Genomic DNA, 21,000 nt, shown 5'->3' with positions numbered 1-21,000 from the left:
AACAGAACCGTTTTATAATCGTCATTAAGGGAGTAAAGCTGACCGTTATGCACAGGCAGTAGGCATGAAAAGTATGGTCACTGAAGGTCCTGAAAGAGAAACAATCACCTTCAGCAGCCAAGCTATGGATCCTTCGCCACGTCGGTGATGCTACCCAGTCCCACGGCTGGGCTGAGATTGCAGCCTTAGAGCCACCGTAAGCCGCCTGTGACTTTGGCCCAAATTGTGGGTTCTCAGAGCAATAACAGGCTTCTGAGCCCAGCCAGAGAGGGGGATGCATGAGTTGCAGGCTTTTTTGGATCAGGGATGGGGAATGCAGTTAACCCAGTCTGGGCGGGTGCTTCCAAGGGGTGCACCTGCACGGCTAAGAGGAGAGCTATTAGGGCAGCCGTTTCCTGAAACTTCATAAGTAGAGAGAGAAAGAGAGGAGGTGACTCCTTGGGTGTGAGGGTCTCCTTTCTACCCTTCCCCTCTTGGAGGGTCTGTCCTGGGCAGTTGAGCGATTCCATGCCCGCAGGCGCACAGTGAAGCAGTTGCATATGTACGATGCCTGGGTGGGTAGGGGTTTACTATTTCTCCCACTTGGGACTTCCCTGGTGGTGCAGTGGTTAAGAATCCGCCTGCCAATGCAGGGGACACAGGTTGCAGGGGACACAGGTTCCACCCCTGGTCCGGGAAGATCCCACATGCCGCGGAGCAACTAAGCCCGTGTGCCACAGCTACTGAGCCCACAAGCCACAGCTACTGAGCCTGCAAGCCGCAACTACTGAAGCCTGCACGCCTAGAGCCCGTGCTCCACAACAAGAGAAGCCACTGCAATGAGAAGCCTGCACACTGCGATGAAGAGTAGCTCTCGCTCGCGGCAACTAGAGAAAGCCCGCGCACAGCAACAAAGACCCAAGGCAGCCAAATATAAAAATAAAAAATAATAAATAAATAAATAAATAAATATTTCTCCCACTCACTTTGCCTTGGGCTTGGCTGCCTCTTCCTCCGGGCCCTAGGGGAGCCTGTGGTCCACATGTCCAATTACCCTACACTGCCGCCCTCAGAGAGCCATCCTGACCTATGCGGCCTCCCTCCTAAAGCTTTACTAGCCCGCCCAATTGCACTTGGTTTGAGAGGCTCATGAGGGTGGGCCTGTCACTTCACTTCTCATCCCCTCAACTTCAGTGCAGGTCACCCGGAGCTCTGGGAGGAATGCCAAGGGAGTCCAATATGTTTGTGTGGAAGATTTTCAGTAATCAAATGTTATGTGAAATAAGTGGGCCATCAGCCAAAGATGGGAGAGATCTGGCAGGGCTAATATTGGATGTGATGGCATTTGATCTTGATGTCGATCACCATGACTGCTGTTTATTTTGTATCCCTCTCCTAATAGCACCTCATCTTAACCATGGGTAGACTAGGCTGAAGAATTAACAGCCTAGATCTGGACACTCAGGCCCATGATATGTAAATCTGTGAAGCACATATTTTCATCTCATAGGTTCCAAAGCTGGCGCGTGAGAGTGAGTCATTTCACTAGTGAGTGCGCCTAGCTGATTGCCTGTCAACCACACTTAGAAGTGGCTTTGTTTTCTCTACTTGTCCTTGAGCGTGTAGCTAATTCTCCGACAGAAAATGATCTGAGGAGTGCCAGGGAGGGAGAAGAAAAAACAGAGTCCAAGAAAATGAATAACCTTAGTTACAAAACAGAACTTTAGACTACATTAGGGAGTAGAATATCCAATTCAGTAGTGGTTCACACACTCAGTATGAATGAATTCCCCCTATGCTCTGTACAAAAAGAGGAAAAGACAATTAGCAGACGTGTTTTGAGTGTTCCGACCCACATGAAAACTGCCATTATTATGGTATTTATAGAATCATTAAGGTTTGGAGGTATGTCACTAAAAATATGCAGGTATGCCTTACTGCACTGTATAGTGAAAATTATACACTGTGATCGTGTTTGCAAATTTGGCATTATTTAAGGTCTAAGGAGAGATTCTCAAAGAATGTCAAAGAACTGCTGTTCCTGAGATTTGTTTGGTTGGTGCTGACGGTTTCCAAAGTGCTTTTGCATTCTCAAGACATGTCTGTGGCAGCGGTTACCGAAGCAGTGGGAGGGACAAAGGGTCAGGCAGACCTGGGTCCTTGTCATGGCTCTGCCACTTATTCTGTGTTGCCTCAGGTAAGTCCCTCATCCCCCTGAGTTTCTTGGTCTCCGTCTATTCCATGAGGATATGAATGCCACTTGGTCTGTTCACTTCTCAGAGTCCTAGTAATGACCCAAACTGTTAACATGGGAAAGTGTTTGAGAGATGTAGTGAGTGGTTCCTGCGGGGATAATTCATGCATTCATTTCACATACATTATTGAACTCTCTTTGTGCTGTAATTAGCACAGTAGAGGTGACTAGAGGTGACTAAGACATGGTTCCCACACTTGAGACTAAAGGTCCAGGCACAGATACACTTAAAGGGAATAAAAAGAATCTGGCACACAGCTGTGTGGTCCCTGCACAGAGCTCAAACTGTACCAAGCACAGCAGGGCTGCAGAGGAAACAGACAGACCCAACCCACTGCCCACAGCTGGTAAGCAGGCATCTTTCCACAGCCATTACCTCCCTCCCAATTCTGCCCTGGCTCCTATTTTCTGCAGTCAGAACAAACCTGATAAGAGGAGCTGAGCCAGCCAGCTCCCTTACAGAATTTCCACTGGGTGTCACGCAGCTCAGCTCCCCTCAAGGTATTGCCCCCCGCATTCTGGTCTGGGCAGGGGAAAATGTAACTACAGCCAGCTGCTCACCAAAACAAGCAAAGGGATAAAAGAAGAGGGGCAGAAACACTCCTGCAAATAGATCAGAATGACACACTATTGAACCTAATAACCTCCAGAGCCACACCCAGCCATTAAGGATCCATATTCTGTAACAGAATTTCCTGCTATGGAAATACTCACCCACACACAGGATGTTGAAGCAGAAGCCCTCGCTGATTGACTTATTCACCAGCTGGTCGGGCAAGCTGTCAAACCCCACATGTCCAGCCAGGGGGACAGTTCGGCAACCTTCACCCTAATTTGGAAGGGGAGGGAGGGGAGAAAATGAAAATGTGCTTAAAAGCAACCTGGGTCTCACTTCCCCATCCAAATGCTCTCTGTGCTAGGAATTAACACCCACTGGGGCCCATCTCCCCTTAGCTAGTCCCTGATCCAAAGCAAAATGACCCATTCGCTTAGAAATCATGGATTCTTGGGTACAGTCGTCCTTGAGGCTCCATAATGAACATCACATAGTTCCAGACACAGCAAACTACAGAGGGGGCTTGTAAGGGGTGGGAGGGCAGGGGGGCAGGGGGTGAGAAGGTTCCCAGCCTTGGGTTCATTCTCCTCACAGAGACTCAGTTTCCTTTCACATCTGTCAAATGAGGTAATATTACCTAACAGATGATTGGGAGACTTAAATATGCCAACACACGTAACGAGCTTAGTACAATGCCTGGAATACGTATAAGTGTTCAGTAAATGTGACAAAGGGACTTCAAAAAGCAATTTCTCTTCTCGGGACTTCCCTGGTGGTCCAGTGGGTAAGACTCCTCGCTCCCAATGTGCAGGGGCCCCAGGTTCGATCCCTTGTCAGAGAACTAGATCCCGCACGCATGCCGCAACTAAGTATCCCTCATGCCCGTGACTGCCATCTGGCAAGATTGTTACCCTCACATATCTCACCCCACACCCTCCAGTGGAGTAGTCTCAACAGACAACCATATGCCATCATTCAGTCCTGGTTGGTATATTCTGGGCCCCAGAGGGGTACCTGAAGACAGCTGGGTTTCATGAGTGGCCTGCATCACTCAGGGCTACATTCACCCTCTTTTGCTTTCCCTCACCATTTTCTCCATCTTTTTATCAAAGCAATCAAAAAAAATGTAAGGGGCTTCCCTGGTGGCGCAGTGGTTAAGAATCCGCCTGCCAATGCAGGGGACACGGGTTCGATCCCTGGTCCGGTAAGATCCCACATGCCGTGGAACAACTAAGCCCATGCGCCACAACTACTGACCCTGAGCTCTAGAGCCCGCGAGCCACAACTACTGAAGCCCGCATGCCTAGAGCCCATGCTCCACAACAAGGGAAGCCATGCAATAAGAAGCCCACGCACCGCAATGAAGAGTAGCCCCTGCTCACAGCAACTAGAGAAAGCCTGCACGCAGCAACAAAGAGCCAACACAGCCAAAAATTAATTAATTATTTTTTTAAAAAAAAGATGTAAGTTTCCCACTTTTCATTCTTGGTCCTCAGGACTGCAGGGGAGACAGAAGCCTAAGAGCCAATATGCTTTCTTGATGGCGCCTCCTACTTAACAGGCATTGGAAATTGGGAGGGACTCAGAGTTGAGGTTTCCTGAGCCATATATCATCACCCTCGGCTGCCTCTTCCTGTGTCCAAATTCAGCACCATGAAACTTCAAGTGCTCCAGGGCATCTGGTGCAAGTGCCAAAAGATGAGGAAAGGGAATTTTCAAACTGAAGACAGTGAAGGGCAGTGGGGAGAACTCCACATCTTATTCTTAAAGATTTATTTCATTGTCAAGCCTCACCCAAGCACCTCCCACGTGCCCACAGTTATCTCCCACCTAGCCCAGTGCTGTGAGAGCCCTAAATAGCAGAAGAAAGAGTATGGCCTTTATTCCCTAGGCAATGGGGTTTGAAAGGGGCATTTTGAGTGTTTTGAGCAGGGAGGGCCATGACACAAGCAGTCTTTTCAAAAGATCATTCCAGCTGCAGGGCGCTTGATCGATGGGAGGAGAGAGGGAGAAGGGGCAGGAAGACGTATTAGGAGAGGACTCCAATAATGCTGAACTGGCAGAGTGACAGCCAGGCACTGTGACGATAAATGCTGCTTGAAGTGAACTGATCTGACTTGGGACTCAGGAGGGAGGAACAAATTTGAGAGCCGTCCTGAAGAAAGGATGAGACTCGGTGAATGATTGGGCAGAGAGTGTGGGAGCCATCAAAGCTATAAGGCTGCAAGGTCCTACGGCTGGGAGGTTGGATTGATGGCACCAAGGGCAGAAAGAGGGAAGCCAGGAAAGGGTGCTTTAGTGGAGAAGTCGAAGATTCTAGTTTTAAATAGCCATTATTTTAAAATTACATTTGTCAGGTGTTTTATAAGAGTAATCCATGTTCGCTGTAGAAATTTTAAAACATATAGAAAATTATAAAGAAGAAAATAAAAATCACCCATAATATCACTCTCCAGAGATAATCACTATTAGTATTTACATGTATTTCCCTACAGTCTACATATAATACTTTTTTTCTTATTTATTTATTTATTTATTTATTTATTTATTTATTTATTTATTTATTTATTTATTTTTACAAAATAGGGATAATCCTGTATATTCCTTTTCATCACCTGGCTTAATAATCCTGTATATTCCTTTTCATCACCCTAATATAGTATGGATGTTCTCTTGAGTAATTAAGTATACTTCTAAAACATTACTTTTTTGGCCACATAGCATTCCATTGTAGGAACTTACCACATTTTCTCAACCAGTGAAATGTCTTCCACTACTAGACATTTAGCGTGTTTCCAAGTTTTCAACATTATAAGTAATAATTCTTGTTCTTACCGGTTTGCATAGTCTCTGATTATTTCCTTAAGCTAAATTCCTAGAATTAAAGCCTGCTGGGTCCAAGGCCACACACATTGGAAAGACTTTGGTACACACTGAGAAATCATTCAACAGAGAATATTACAAATGTCTATTTCTAACGCCAGTATGCGAGAGTGTCTATTTACACATACTTAGACCAGCACTGGGTTTGAGGCTTTTTAAGCATTGTGAATTGAATCATTGCAAAATGGCATCATGTAACTTCATATGCATTTTATTAGTGAGAGTGAACTTTTTTTATCGTTCACCTACAGATGTGTATTGTGTCTATGTATATGCGAGTTGCCTATTCATGTCTTTGTCCACTTTCTTAAAATGGGTGCTTGTCTTTCTCTTCTGGATTTGTAAAAGCATTTTCTATACTAAAGAAAACAAGATAGTTTTGATTTTATGGTGACACATCTACCCACTAAGTACTTAGCAATATGGGATTGTAGGCTCAGGGAGAATTCAGGACCGAGATATAAATTTAGCAGTGAGAGGTATGAAACTGGATGTGTTCTTCAAGAGACAGTACAGGGAGAAAAGAACTAAGGACTGAATATAAGCAATGCCCACAAGTAAGGAATGGGAAGATGAAGAGAATTCTTCCAAGGGGTGGGGGGATGATCAGAAAAGTAAGAGATGACCCAATAGTTTTCTATCACCAGAGGCCAAGATTGAAGTCAGGAAGAATTACAGAGAAACGACCATTGGTCTGGATTTGGTAAAGTCCACTGCTAACTTTTAGAATCCTTTTTTCTTCTGTATCTTTTTACCCGGTGTCCAATACACCTAAGTTAACTGGAAGGTTTGGGGACTAGGGAACATGGAATCTGGGTAATGCGTCTTTCTTGCTAATCAAGATTTAAGCAGCAAACTGTGTGTCTCAATCCTTGTAGTTGAGAAAGCTTCGAAAATGAATTTGTATATGCAGTTCCTGCTTTAGGAAATCCTGCCTGGCGAACACCATTCACTCCTGCTTTGATGAATCTTAGAAGATGTCAAGGTCACCGTTATGAACATCAGTCCTCATTGTTCAGAGGTAAATACGTAACGGTGAAAAGGACAGGACACTGGGCTGAATGGACACTGACCCCTGGACAGCCCCTGGAAGTTTCTTCCCTCTTCCCTCTCTAAACCTCCGATAGCTTATCTCTTTCCTCTTTCTCCTTAATGTGGCCTGATTAACTGAGGTCCTGACTGCTTTGATTGCAGTCAATTGAATGTTCCCTGGATTACAAAGTGCACAAAAGGAGATGGAACTGGCAACTTGGCCCAGGACGTCTGACACTAAAACCTTAAGTTATCATCTTGAGTAGCAGGTGGTGCCATGTTTGACGCTTTGAACTGAGAGGCTAGAAAGGCCACAGCCAGCAAAATGTTAAATGGCCCATCTCCCGTGACCTGCAACCTCCCCTCGGGATCTACTCTACAGAGACTCACATGCCTGTACAAAGGTCCACGTACAGTACAAGGAAACTCATTACAGAATTATTTATAATACTGAAAACCTAGAAGAAAAAAAAAACTAAATGTCCGACAGTGGGAAAAATATTGGATTGGCCAAAAAGTTCGTTCCGGTGTTTCATAGGTTGTGACAGAAAAACCAAACAGTTAACTAAATTACAGTACGTGCATATTCTGGTATATTCCGCAGCCATTAAGAAGAATGCAGTAGGTCTAGAAACAGAGTCACAGAAGTAGAAAACAAACTAATGGTTACCAGGGGGTAAGGGTGGGTAGGGATATTGGGAGACTGGGATGGACATATACACACTACTATATATAAAATAGTTAACTAATAAGGCCCTACTGTATAGCACAGGGAACTCTACTCAGTACTCTGTAATGGCCTATATAGGAAAAGAATCTAAAAGAGAGTGGATATATGTGTATGGATAACTGATTCATTTGCTGTACAGCAGAAACTAACACAACATTGTAAATCAACTATACTCCAATAATAATAATAAAAAGAATGCAGTAGTCTATAGGTACTGATCGGAATATCTCTAAGACATATTATAATATAGAAAAAAAGAAACTGTAGAACAATAAGCACAGCATGAGGCCATATATGCAAAAATACCCTCCGCGTGTATTTGCACTTAAATGTATGTGAGAGAAAGGGGACTAAAAAGACACCCACCACACCTAGAACTCAGGGTACCTCAGGGGAAGGGACTGGAACTAGGGGCTTACTCAGGGGGGGGTGGTCAGTGTGCTTCTGCATTGTTTGATTCTTTTACAGCATGAATGTATTCACACATTACCTGTGTAATTTAAAAAATATTTTTAATACACGAAAAGCGAGTTCTGGCTCAGCTTTGCGGCAGGGGTAATTAGGCTGCAGCGTCTGAGAGGAGCTAAAAGGCAGGCAAAAATGAAAGCGTGCTCCTGAGAACTGGGAGAGGCCCCACTCCCCTCCTCAATTACATTTCCTGTTTTCTCCTCATCTGCAGTCACCTGCGGTCTTGAAATACATTATACCACATTTCATATCACAGGCAGAAACAACGCTGTCTTTCTCTTCCGCCTCCTCCCCCGAGGACACACCGATTGCGCGTTTTAATTAAATAGTCGGGAGGTTCGTGTTATGAAGAACGGGTGAGGGCAGTTCCAGCTGTGCATCGTTCTCCCCTTGCTGTGATTCTGAAAATAAAGGGTCCCATAAGCACCCAAGTGGACAACCCCTGCCCCCCTCCCCCCTTCCAACCTTTGTGGCATAGGACGCAAGCCATGTAGGTAGCCTCCGGAAACTGAGGGCGCATCTGTGTCGACGGAGAATTTCTGGCCTCCGTTTAAAACTGGGGTGGCCAAGTTAGTAGCTGTCATTCTGAACGACATGATCAAAACAAAAAGTTTGGAACTCATGGCCAAAGACCGGGCTTGTCCCCAACTTTCTCCTCTGGCCTTGGCACAAAGATGCTAGGAAAGGACAGAAACACTGAAATAGGATTCTCTCCAGCAGCCCCACGTGTCACTTACTGGTGGGCCTGATCTCTCACACCTTCCCTTCCTTTATCTCCCTCCCCAGCTCTGAATATCAATCTCTGAGAGACGCTGCAAATCTTCAGGACGCTCAAACTCAATGAATAGTTCAATGATGCATGATGGAATATTAAACAGCTGATAAAAATATATTCTCAGAATATTTAATGGCATAGGAAAATGATCACCAAATACTGTTAGTTAAGAAACAAAAACAATACCCTGTGTATACAAGACCATCCCAATCATGAGGAAAAAAAGTATGCATGCATTTTTAAAAACTTGGAAGAATATATACCAAAATGGTGAGAATGGTTGCTTTTGGCTTGGAGGGGCTGTAGGAGCTGCTGCTTTTCTGTTTTCCAAATTTTCTACAGGAGGCATATTTTACTTTTTTTTTTTTTTTTGGCGGTACGCGGGCCTCTCACTGTTGTGGCCTCTCCCGTTGCAGAGCACAGGCTCCGGACGCGCAGGCTCAGCGGCCATGGCTCACGGGCCCAGCCACTCCGCGGCATGTGGGATCTTCCCAGACTGGGGCACGATCCCATGTCCCCTGCATCGGCAGGCGGACTCTCAACCACTGCGTCACCAGGGAAGCCCCATATTTTACTTTTATAATCAGAATTAAAATATTATTTTTTTAAGATCCTATGATGATACTTTCCTAGGCAGAAAAGTGGCCTCAGATATTTTAGCAAAATCTTTAGTTACAGCCAAAAAGTTGCTTTATGTACAGATAACCAGAAAATTTGGTGAAGTATTCAGCTTTCTGGCAGTTTTATTGTATATAAAACATTTATTTTCCCAATAATACAATAAAACCTTATTATTCTTCTTATTATAACATATTTATATGCAATATAACATTATTATACAGTATGCCTTATTCTTATAAAGATTCATGTGAACCAGGAGTCAAAGTCAAATTACAGACCCTGAAACATGCAGCAAAAAGTCTTACTGAGGGCTTCCCTCGTGGCGCAGTGGTTGAGAGTCCGCCTGCCGATGCAGGGGACACGGGTTCGTGCCCCGGTCCGGGAAGATCCCACATGCTGCGGAGCGGCTGGGCGTGTGAGCCATGGCCGCTGAGCTTGCGCTTCCGGAGCCTGTGCTCCGCAACGGGAGAGGCCACAACAGTGAGAGGCCCGCATACCGAAAAAAAAAAAAAAAAAAAAAAAAGTCTTGCTGAAACAATCAGGTGGATGATAGCCCTATCTGCTACCTCTCGTGTTACCAAGGGAGTGAATGCCACTTATCATCCCATATTATCAGCCATAAGAACCACAAGAGCACTGCTAAGTTCCCAGAGGTTAAAACAACAACTCCAACATGCCTAACACATCAAACGTCACGATTTCCCTGGCTCCAATTAAGCTGAGCTGAGAGGAAACTGACAGTAGTAGTGATGCCCTGAACTGGGAGAGAGAAATCTGGGGGCCTTTCCGAGGAGAAATAAAACCTGCCAAAGCTAGCAGCACCCCTTAGGGGCCCCAGTGCTTTTCAGTGGGGGAGCAGCTTAGGGGATCCTGACGAAGCACAAAGGAAAGCATTCTCACCATACAGGGAGAAGGCCCAGTTTTGGCAAATCCAATAGATGGAACTCTGGATTTTAATACACCAGATCAATTCCAGAGTGGCTTTTTTCTATAAAAGGATTCACAGCAGGATTCTATTAAATAGCCAGCTCTCCTAGTGCATGTAAAAGGGGATTCAATAGGCAAAAATTCAGCTGTCATGTACCTTTATAGGAAGTCAATAGCTATACACACCTACACGGACGGACAGACAATATGTGAAGGGTTGTTTGTTTCTATTCCAGTTCCAGAGACCCTGCTGAGCTAAAAGCACAGACTTGCTTTCTCTACAGCTGTCTCCCCACCCAGCTCAAGGAGTCAAAGCAGGGAAGGGGTGGAGTTAAATTCCGCCACCTCATTTGGAAGCAGAAGCAGGCAAGGACGTAAAAGAAATTAGGCTGGAGGAAACACAAGAAGTGTACAATGTCAGAGCTGGAAACACCCTTAAAGATCACTTAATCCAACCCGCGCATTTGACAAAAAGGGAAACAGAGACTCAGAGGCAGGAAGTGACTTGTCCCGAGTCACAGAGTGATTTAGTGGCAGAGAGTGGTGCTGGGACCCAGGGCCCTGTCAAGCAGACCGCCGCTCTCAAATGGAAAAGCTGACTCAAGTGGCACATAGATTTCTCTCTGCTGCTACAATTCTGGGACATTGGACTTGTGGCTGACGCCAGTCGGGAGGAGAAGGGTCATGGAAAATGACCCAGAAGACTGTGGGCTCACCAAGGCGCCTCTGGCCCACAGAAGGCAACTGAGGCGGTGGAGGCCAGGAGACGCTGGTGCCCCTCTTCTGCATCTTCTCTCCCACCTCTAGCTCCCATTTCCCTCACTGCTGACTCGAGCCTGAGCCTCAGCCTGGCCTCTGCTCAAGAGCCCCAGGGCTACAGAACCCAACCAGCCAGATTCTAGGTAAAATATCTCCACCTCAGCCAGGGGTGACCCTTGCCCAGGGTGGGTCAACTTTCCCACAGAAGCCTGACAGATTCCCTTCAAATCAGGCCATTTAGAGTTTCCTAGGTGTTCTGGCCATTGTCATCTCCAATCTGTTAAAAAGAGAAAAAAAAAAAGGTTTACCCACAGGCCTCTGGATGAATGCCCAGCTGTCCTCTAGGGAGCCTGAATTTGCCTCTGCCTCCATCTGGTCTCATTTAAAGGGGATCTGAAAAAACCCAGTTCCTGCCTCAGCGCCAGTGCTCAGAGCTGGGGGCCTCTGCTGCGAAAGGAAACTGAACACGACCTCACACCTCATCAGGGCCGTGAAAGCAGAGCTCTGCTCCCAAGAGGGCCCTGGCAGGAGAAACCTGAGCCCTGGGTCCTGTCCCCAAGAAGGCCCGCGAATCTTTTGCCCAGTCACCTTTAAGTGAGTGGAAGGGATGACCCCACTGCAGGGCCAGCGGAGAGCGTGCTGCATAATTCAGCAGATGGCTGCCTCTAATGAGAAGACACTGCAGAAGCGGGAGCGTTATCTCCCCCTCCTGAGCATGTGGTCCTTCCTCTGTGCAGGCAGCAGAAGCCTCCTGCCAAACCGAGGAGGAAGGGTCTATGTTTCAAATTTATTCTGCGCGCCTCCTCCAGTGGTTACTTAAAATAATCCATCATTACGTGGCTGGTGGCTCCAAGATTTTTATTTAAAGTATGGGAAAGGAAGGAAGGAAGGAAGGAAGGAAGGAAGGAAGGAAGGAAAGGAGGGAGGGGAGGGGAGGGAAAGAAGGAAGGGAGGGAGGAGACGGAGGGGAGGGAAGGGAGGGAGGGAGGGAGGGAGGGAGGGGGAAAGGAGGGGGAGGAGGGAGGGGAGGGGAAGGAAAGGAGGGAGGGAGGGGGGAGGGGAGGGAGGAGACGGAGGGGAGGGAGGGAGGGAAGGAAGGAAGGAAGGAAGCCCACACATAGCCATGACTGTGCTATCTGGGGTTTAAGCTGAGAATACTTTTTAACATCAGAGAGTCTTCAAAGCACCCAAGTATACTCTTCTCGACCTCCATGAGTATACTGAGGTGGGGCTGGGGGGGTCGCAGTGAAAAGATGGGGAAGAGGGGACATGGCAGGATTTTTATTTCTTGGAAATGTGATGAAAAGGCCAGAGTCTTTTTTATAAAAACGAATCTGTGTCATCTGGAAGGTGTTTCATTGCTTCATCCACTGACCAGCAATAACACTTTGAACTAAGTCATTTGGTCTCCCTGAACCCATAAAATGAAAAGAACAGTAATACTCATCCAGGAAGCTCCTGGGGAAAATGAAATCGTACAGATGGAAGCGTTTTGAGATCGTTGAAAGAGACATGTTACACTTATCTACGGTATTCTTTCTTTTCTTTTCTCTGTCTCTTTCTTTCTGGAATGTGGTTTTAACGTAAATGCAACTGAAAGCGCTCCTCAATTGTTCATGCTAATACGAAACCAAGGCTCCGATAATCCAGAAACCCAGGCAAGTCCAGAAATCAGTCCTATTTAGTTCTGGAATACCTTTATCCAGGGGACTTATCTTTCTAATTAGTTTTGCTTAGGCTAATGCAACGCGTTCGCTCCCTTACAGCACAAAAAGGGAGGGGCCATACTGGGTAATAAAGCCAGCAATTAATAGAAAATTTACAGCAGAGACTCTACAAAGTAAATGCTGTGCAGATGACTGCAGATCAAAATCTCATTATACTATACAGACAAACCACTCGACTGTAATGCAGTTTTGTAATAAGAATGCCGCGAACACTCACATTTCCAGGCTTTAGGATATGAAGAGGAAACAGGGCTTATACCGGCCTCTCACGTGGAAGCTCTGAGAGGGCTGTCGTGTGTGCTGTGGCCACCACTATATCCCCAGCACCTGGCACAGGGCCTGGCAGAGTCGGTGCCCAATAAACACATGTTGAAGGAATGCATGAAAACAAAAGTACATGAATTAACAAATGAAATGTTCCCAGCCTGGGAGCAGAAGTGAGATCTCACCCATCTTCACACCTACCCTTTTCCTAGTTAAAGCCCTCAGCAAGCCTTTCCTGTCACCCACCGCCCCCCCTCCTTCCACTGCGGGATCAGGTCCCCTTGTAATGAATTATCCTAGTGGGCAGTAGCTCTCCTCTGCAGCACATCACAAAGATAATTATAGTTATTTGTGTCTGCCTCCACTACTGGACTGTAAACTCCCTGAGGGCAGGGGCCATGTGCATTTGTGAGGAGGAGGGCGGACATTGTAATTTCCCTCCAACTTTTAATTTTGAAAAGTCTCAAACACACAGAAAAGTTGGAAAATAGTACAATGATCATTCATACACCCTCGACCTAGATTCAAGGATTTTTAATATTTGGGGCCATGCAAATTTTCTTCAGTGCTGTATTCGCAGTAGAGGTATGGGTGGATATTGGGGTTTTCCTCTCGCTGCTTGGGGCATCATGTGACTTCTGGTGCGAGGTGGTGGAGATGGCTGAGGCAGGGCACTTCAACGGGAATCAAGGTTAAGTGTCATTTGATAGCAAGACCAGAGTGCAGCCACCTGTAGGCGGCTGCCTTGGGACAGTTGCCCCGGAACAGTTGCCCCAGGCCCAGCACAGCTAGGGCAGCGTTAGGCCCTGCAAGCTCTTTCTTTAGGGAGAAAAACCATTACCTGGCTGCACCGTGCCTTGCCAAGTTACCTTGGACAAGTCATGGAACCTCTCAGAGTATATATTAACAGCAGCCCAAGCCATCTCCCAGGCAGGGGTTGGGGATGGAAACATCCCAAGAATCTTCTATAGTTCTCTAATTATTTCACCGTGTCCACAAGTTGTCTCTCCAACTAGACCGCAATAAGCGTAAAAGCCAGGAACTATGTTTACTCCTTTTCTCTGGTATAGTTGACCAGAGCCAGCCATACTGCTGGACGCTTAGCAGTCAATCAAATAAACACTTGTGGACATGATGAAGAAACAGTTTTGTCCTACAGAATCTTTGTGGTGTTCATTCAGATGGGATGGGATTGTATTCCATACACAAAAGCTGAACTTCCAAGTTGCATGCATGCCCAAATAAGGATCCTATCCAGCAACTCTAAGGTCTGTTTTTGTCACTAATGATGTTACCTTACAAGCCAGAGTGACCCTCAACTGACTCTGGAAAGGCCAGCCCATCCCTCACACACACACCAGAGCACTACTTGCAGGGCACCATGTCTCAGAGCTCATTAAGAAGAACTCCTAAGCCAGTCACACTTAGGTTTAGTCTCCAGTTTTCTTTTCCCAAATCCTGGATACTCGATCACAGGAAGAAACAATCAGCAGCCAGACGTCCAAAGGCCTCCCGAGTTAATTCCATCTTCCCCTGGTGAATTACAACTTCTTGCAGACACAAAGGCAGGCAGAGAGACAAATGACACATAAACAAGAGCTTCACTGGCTGGGGGAGGGGGGCATGGAGAGTGACGTCAGTTTTCCCAGAAACCCATTTATCACGATAACAAGGTCTCAAGTGCTCGGGGCTGCTCTTTCAGCTTCAGAATCTGGTATACAATTAGGTTCATCATACAGTAGGGCAAGGCCAGCCAGAGCAAACTGGAAACAAGCAAAGCAAACCAAGTGGCCCTAAATCACCCCCACCTCCATTTGCAGAACAAAGGGGATCTCTGGGTTGCCGGAGGTGAAACACAAACTTCTGGAATGTTCCCCTTTGTTACATCGGCCCTGCAATCTTAATTCAGGTTAGGGGGACTGGTGAGAGAGTATGGGCAGGTCGATGCAAATTAATTAGCTGACAAGAAAAATCACTAGTGTCCTTCTTGGTCACTAAGGATGGAGCAAGTGTAATCCAGGAGACTAATTCCTCTACATAAGGCATGCCATCTCTAAAATGCAGGTAATGGAGGAGCAGATAAGGCACTCTGGGAACCCTCAAAACACTAAAGCAATACATATTACAGTGCCAATCTTGGGGAGAAGAGAATTCTCTCAAATTCCATTATCACAGAGCACTGTCTCCCATCTTCTGCTGGTCCTTCCACATCATGACTGCATAAGGAGCTCCATGCTGGGGTCTTTCAGGGGGGTGGGGGAGGTTCCAAAGAAATCACCTTGCCCTTCCAAACAAGAACAAGAGGATGGAATAAATGTATCCATTTCCTGTAGAGGAAATGCTATCAGACTCTGGATTCAGATTTTGAAAACAAATCAGTTTCAATTACACCAAATACCTAGAGACTATGTATATTTTTTGCACTGAAATTGCACTGCATGGAGTATTTTCTTAAATAAGTAAGCCACAAGGTTTAAAAACCGTGTGTGTGTGTGTGTGTGTGTGTGTGTGTTTGTTTGTTTGTTTCAGAGATTTGCATCAAGTAGTATTTAGTGTCATGGGATCTGACCTACCTCTACTTCACTCTCCTTCCTCACCTCAGGGTGCTGGTAATTGTGGGCTTCTTAAAATCCCAGATACCCATGGATGAATAGAAAGGCTAGGTTGTTCCCTCAAATGGAATCATCCCCTCCCTTGGCAACTAAACTTCTGGTCTAAAAAAACAAACATGGAGCCTCGGGTCACTTCAGTATAATTTCTCTGCACATCCCAGACTGGAAAACTTCAGTTCGTTAAATGAAGATTTTTTTTTTTCCAGAGTCGGCTGCCAACAAAAAGAGAGAGAGGGCACCGATTTTGCAAGCGTCGCACTGATTTTCCTTAGTCCCCATAACAAGAAGCCAGCTCCACAGGTTTTGGCACACAAGCCCAGTTACACTGAACACGCACCGGAGACAGATCCCCCTGCCCAGAGGCCCGCAAAACCCTGGTCAGGTGCTCAGAAACACGCCGAAGTACGCAGCCAGCCACCTACAGGCCAGCGGACTGCACCGCACACAAACGCACAAATGGGACCCAGAGGCACACAACACAAGCAGACGGCGAGAGAAGCGTCCGGACCCAGGGACAAGCACCAGGGAGGCGAGCACACTCCAAGAAACTGGCGGACTCATCTAGGGTCAAAGACAAGCCAGGCACCGCCGCCCGCCCGGGGAGGCAGGAGCGCGCGCGCGTGCACTCATATGCACACAGTGATACACACAGAGACGCAGTCACATATGTAATGCATATGGAGAAACCCTACCCCAGCCAGTCACCTCCCCGCCCCCCTCACCACTCGCCGCCTCCTGCCCCAGGCTCACCCCAGCCCCAAGCCCCTCTGGCTGAGGAGGCCCGGGTCCCGGCGGGCTGCGGGGCGCAGGGGCGCGGCCCGGCAGCCAGAGGGAGCGAGGCCAGGGTGCCGGGGACCCGGAGGGCTTGGCGGCCAGTGCGGCCATTCATTCGGCAACGCCCCAGCGGCGGGGCCGCAGCTGCAGCCAGGGAGGCGGTGGCGCCGACTGCAGCTCTTGGGCAATGCAAGTTCAGTCGCTGGCCCGCAACCCGGACAAGGCTCCCCACCCGCACGCCACCACGGTTCTCGGGGACGGGAGGCTAGGGGACTGAGTCGCTGACCCCGGGAGCAGAAGTCCCGCCGCGCCTTGGCTCCTGGATGCTGCCCACTGCCCTTCTCGCGGTGGAGGCGGCGGCGGCCAGGTCCTCTCGGCCCTTCCAAGGCCCCCGGCCCTGGCGCTGGCACCCAAGCCCCGCACTCACCGCCTGGCGAGCTATATCGGCCGCTGCCATCGCTCCTGCCTCCGCCAGGGCTGCCACCGGCGCCGCCGCAACGGGAGCTACAGCACAGGAAACAGCGGAGCTCCTCCGACAAAGAGAAAGTGTTACACTTCAGGCGCGACCAAGTCCGGTGGGGGGAGGTGCAAGGGAGGGGCCCCCTCGCCGCGGCTCCAACCTCTCCTCTATCGCCCACCCCCTCGGAAGTCGGGTGCGGGGAGGGGGCGGATTTAACGCGCCGCTTCCCTCTCCCGCGAGCCTAGTTCCGGCTCTCCCTGCAACCTCAGTTGTAGGCCTTTGCGAAGGGGGGCGGGGGCGGGGGCTCCCCTCGGTGACCACGTCCTCTGCCCCTCCACCTCGCCACTGGGCTCCGTGGTACGTCCCGACCTCTGCTGAATTGTCTCACACACCCCTGCTCTCGCCTTACATCTCTGAGTCCCCAGACCCCGGAGGCTGGAAGGGAGCCCCCGCCCTTCCACACCCCCCGCCGCGCACAACTCGGCGGCTGAGCCCTGCGGTTCTCCTCTCTCTCCTCCCCGCCCCCTGTACCCCCTCTTCCTCCTCACCGAGATCTCTGGGTGCTTGGAGGGGAGCGCCCGCCGCTGGAGTCTCGCTGCTCCCCCCCACCTCCCCCCACCTCCCCCACCCCGGCCCGGGAGTGCTGCTGGGGCGGGGGCGAGTTGGAACACCTGCCGCCCCACGGTGGAGCTTAGAAAGGAGGCGGTTGGGGGGAGCCGCACTGCGGGCCCAGCAGTTGAGCTGTGACCTGCGCAGTCCGAGGCCAAAGGTCCTGAGACGACACGCCCCTTCTGCCCTGGGGTTTCCACGCGGCGGGTGTTGTGGGCTGTCATTTCCGAGCTCACCACCGTTGGGTACTTAATACAAACGGACCCCACGCCTCCTCTCCCCACCGGGCCCTAGACGCTCAGCGTCTGAACGGAGGCTCAGACGACTCACCCCCTCGTAGTGCCTCGACCGCCGGGGAGTCTCAGAGGAGGGGCTTGGGGCTGAAGGCTCCCGGCTCAACTGAAGGGGATATTGGGGAGGGGCGCGGAGCTGCTTCCGGTGGCTCTGTCCCGCCCCCTGATTTCCCCTTAACCTTGGGTCAGCCCGAGACTAGGCGGCTGAGGCGTGCAGAAGGAGACCTCCCGAAGGCAGGGGCTCTGCCCGCCTGCTTTCCTTTTCCTCCCGGCCCACCGCCACCGCGGGTCCCCTCCCTTGCCCTCGGCACCTCTCCGCCTCTCCGGCCTGTCGCCCCGCACCCCCTCTCCCGGGAGTGGCCCCTTGTTAGCTTCTAGTGACTGGCGAACCCTGGCAGGTTTCGCGTGCCCGAGGCCCGAGCGGGCGGGACAATCCCATTCCACTCCACTCCTTAAGGGGGCAGGTGCCCTGGTCTCGGAGAGGGACTCAGACCCTCGAGTGGAACCCGGGACCGCGGGGGGAGACAGATCCATGGGAGAAAGCTGGGCCCGCGAGGGGGCCGGGATGCAGCGTGGGAAATGGCCCAAGGCGGGAGCGGTTGGGGGGGGGGCAGGAGGGAGGAAAGAAGAAAAACGGGAACCTACGAGAGAGAAGAAGGGACCCAACCCAGAGGCCCGTGCGCGCGGGGAGGAGGGAAGGCAGAGAAACTGGGGTGGCCATATGAAGCGCTCCCCTGGCAGTTGATTCCAACTGCCGGGACAGTGCTTCTCACACTGTCTCAGGGAGCTTTTTACGTGCGTGTGAACCTTGAGAACAAGGACTCCGCAAAATGCGTCCCCCAGTGCCTAGTTCGGGGCCTGGCGTCCACCAAGCACCCAATTAAGCATTTCCTGAACAAGCGGGCAGAGGATTTGGATTGGGGGGAGGGGTACAGAAGAAAGAAGAGACACAATCAAGAGGTGACTGTAGGGACAGAAGAGCCAAGTATTGGAGGTGCCAACTGTACTGGAGACCTAGGAGGAACCGAAAGACAAGAGCCTGGCACAATCTGGGACAGTACAGGGGAGTTCTGTAGACAGACAGCGCAGGCCCACAGGGCAGATGGTGGTGGCAGAGAAGAGGGGCGGCTGTTGTCTCCGAGGCCCGCCAGGGCGCTGGGGCAGGGCCTGGGCGAGGCGCCAGGCCCTGGATTGGGGTGGCAGCCACGTGCGGGGGCAGGGCTGTATATGAGGAACCGCTGTAAGGCTGGGCCGGGACCGGATGGGGGCGGGGAGTCAGAGGGGACTGGCCGCTTCCAGACTGGGTGTCTGGCAGGGAGACAGGTCTTCCCTGCAAAGACTGGGGCATGGAGGACGGGGAGGGGCTGGAGGTCATTAGCTCTGACCCGGACGTGGGATGTGGGTGACGGCGGGACGAGGGGCGCACATTTGGAAAGCAGAGCTGAGAGCTGATACCCGGAGCCTCGGCGAGCCGGCGGAGGGCCCAGCTGAGCTGGGCTGGCTGACTGCGGGGCTCCCGGGGAATCCTGCTTGCCCCCAGCAGCACCGCCCTCCCGCCTTAGCGCTCCGCGCTCCCCAAAGCTCCGTGCATTTCAGCCCAGCGCTGGGGGTACCTTAGCGGGGAACCCTTGGTGCCCCGCCAGTGTGCCCCCCTCTGCCCGCCTGTCCCTAGGGACCCTCAGAACCTCGCAGAGGCCTCCGACTCCAAAACGCTGGACCTCGCAGACTGGAACCAAGTGTGTAACTCAAGTCTCCCTCAACCCCTTGGTCCCTCCAAGACCTGTCACCTGCGTCTGCAAGTGCCTCCTGGGGCTTGGGCTTCCCGGTTTCCGTGGGGTGCGGCTTACTGTTGATGTGTGAGTAGGTGTGCATTTGTCTGTGTCAGTGTGCGTCAGCTGTGTCTGTGTGTTTCAGTGCGTGTCAGTGTGTGTGTGTACTGGCATGTGCTTACTCCTATGTTTGTATTTGTTCTTGTGTACCTGCCAGTGTGTGTTTCAGTGAGTGTGTCTGTGTCGATGTGTGTGTGTCAGTGTGCATTTTTGGTGTGTGTTGGTATGTATGAAAAGGTGTGCATGCCGGTATTGTGTGTGTGTCAGTATGTACATGTCAATGCGTGTGTCAGTGGCTGTGTGCGTATGTGTAGAGAGGTTTTAGTTCACTGCGTTCTGGGCTTTACATACCTTACCTGGCTCAATGCAGGGGGCCAGTAACTGAATGCTGTGGATTATAATACTTATTTCAACAAAGAAGCTTGGAGGGAGGAAAGGGGAAAAAATAAAATGAAAACAAAGAAATTTGGAAATTCGCTGGGTTTGTCTTTGGTGCTGGGTCACTTGCCCAGGCACGGGGCAGACACGGGAGGGCCGAGGCAAGAGTCAGTTGCTCCGACCAACTGATGAGTGGTCAGTTGCTTCCTTGAATGTCTGTCCCCGTTGATGAGTGGGACCAAAAGATCCCCTTCCTGAAGAGGCATTGTGGACCCTCAGGCCCTTCCACGAACATGTCTTCATGTTCGATGTGTCCTGGTGGGGTCTCTTGGGCCCAGCGCAGTTATCTGGCAGGTGCTCAATGTTTGTTGAGTGAATGAATAAACGGAAGCCTGTAGATGTGGTGTTTTCAGTGTTTCCACTGTCCTTAAGGAAGCTGGAGCAAGCAGCGACTTCCCCAGGCCAGCAGGTGACTGTCATTAATTTGCTAATGTTGTTTGTGGAACCGGACTCCCCGGGGAGGGGAAATGGCCCTCGCTGCTAGATAGGAGGGGGCCCTAATTATAGTCAAGCTTTAGAAAAGTCACCCTGATGGCTGGGGCAGGGGGTGCTCAGACTGGATGGGGGAAGGGGACAGGGAAGGGGAAAAGGGCAGTGAAGTGGAGCTAAGAGCTCAGCAAAGGGCTTTGTCCTGAAACTGTGGCTTTATGAAAGGAGAAGGAGGATACTAGAGTTGGTCTAAAGTGGAGACGCTCTGAGAACCATCTGAAAAGTAAGATCAGAAAGCTGGAGGAAGGGGACAAGGTGAAGCAGAGGGAAAATGATCTGAGATTAACCAAATCCAGACAGTGCTGATAGAACCAGAAACTCAGTGAAGGAGCTGAGTCAAGATGAAGTAAGGATTCCTTTGTGCATTATTACCTGTTGCCCCTGGCTTTACATTATTTTATTCCAGTGGTTCTCGAAATATGGTCTTTGTCTAGCAGTCTCAGCATCACCTGGGAAGTTAGAAATGCAAATTCTCAGGCCCCAGGCCAGACAGACCTACTGAATCAGAACCTTGAAGACTG

At 49.8% G+C, this 21,000-nt stretch overlaps 1 protein-coding gene across 7 annotated transcripts in view; it reads right to left on the bottom strand.

The window, feature by feature from the left end:
• The window catches only part of SEPTIN6 (septin 6), a 73,017-nt gene extending 55,240 nt beyond the window's left edge, over positions 1-17,777 (bottom strand). For 3 of the 7 annotated variants that reach the window (XM_060086274.1, XM_060086272.1, XM_060086273.1), the window contains exons 1-2: positions 16,789-17,094; positions 2,948-3,062 (exon numbers count right to left, since the gene is read on the bottom strand). In XM_060086274.1, coding sequence (XP_059942257.1) covers positions 2,948-3,062; positions 16,789-16,818 — 145 coding nt within the window. In that variant the 5' untranslated portion in view covers positions 16,819-17,094. Of the gene's footprint in view, positions 1-2,947; positions 3,063-16,788; positions 17,095-17,369; positions 17,435-17,760 lie in introns of those variants that run through there. The other 4 variants (XM_060086270.1, XM_060086268.1, XM_060086269.1 and 1 more) reach the window with 4 other exon arrangements.
• Between the last annotated feature and the right edge of the window lie 3,223 nt (positions 17,778-21,000).

Source organism: Mesoplodon densirostris, chromosome X, assembly GCF_025265405.1.
Source record: "Mesoplodon densirostris isolate mMesDen1 chromosome X, mMesDen1 primary haplotype, whole genome shotgun sequence".
NCBI lineage: Eukaryota > Metazoa > Chordata > Mammalia > Artiodactyla > Ziphiidae > Mesoplodon > Mesoplodon densirostris.
Note: the sequence above shows the minus strand (reverse complement) of the source record. Positions and strands in the feature narration are given on the sequence as shown.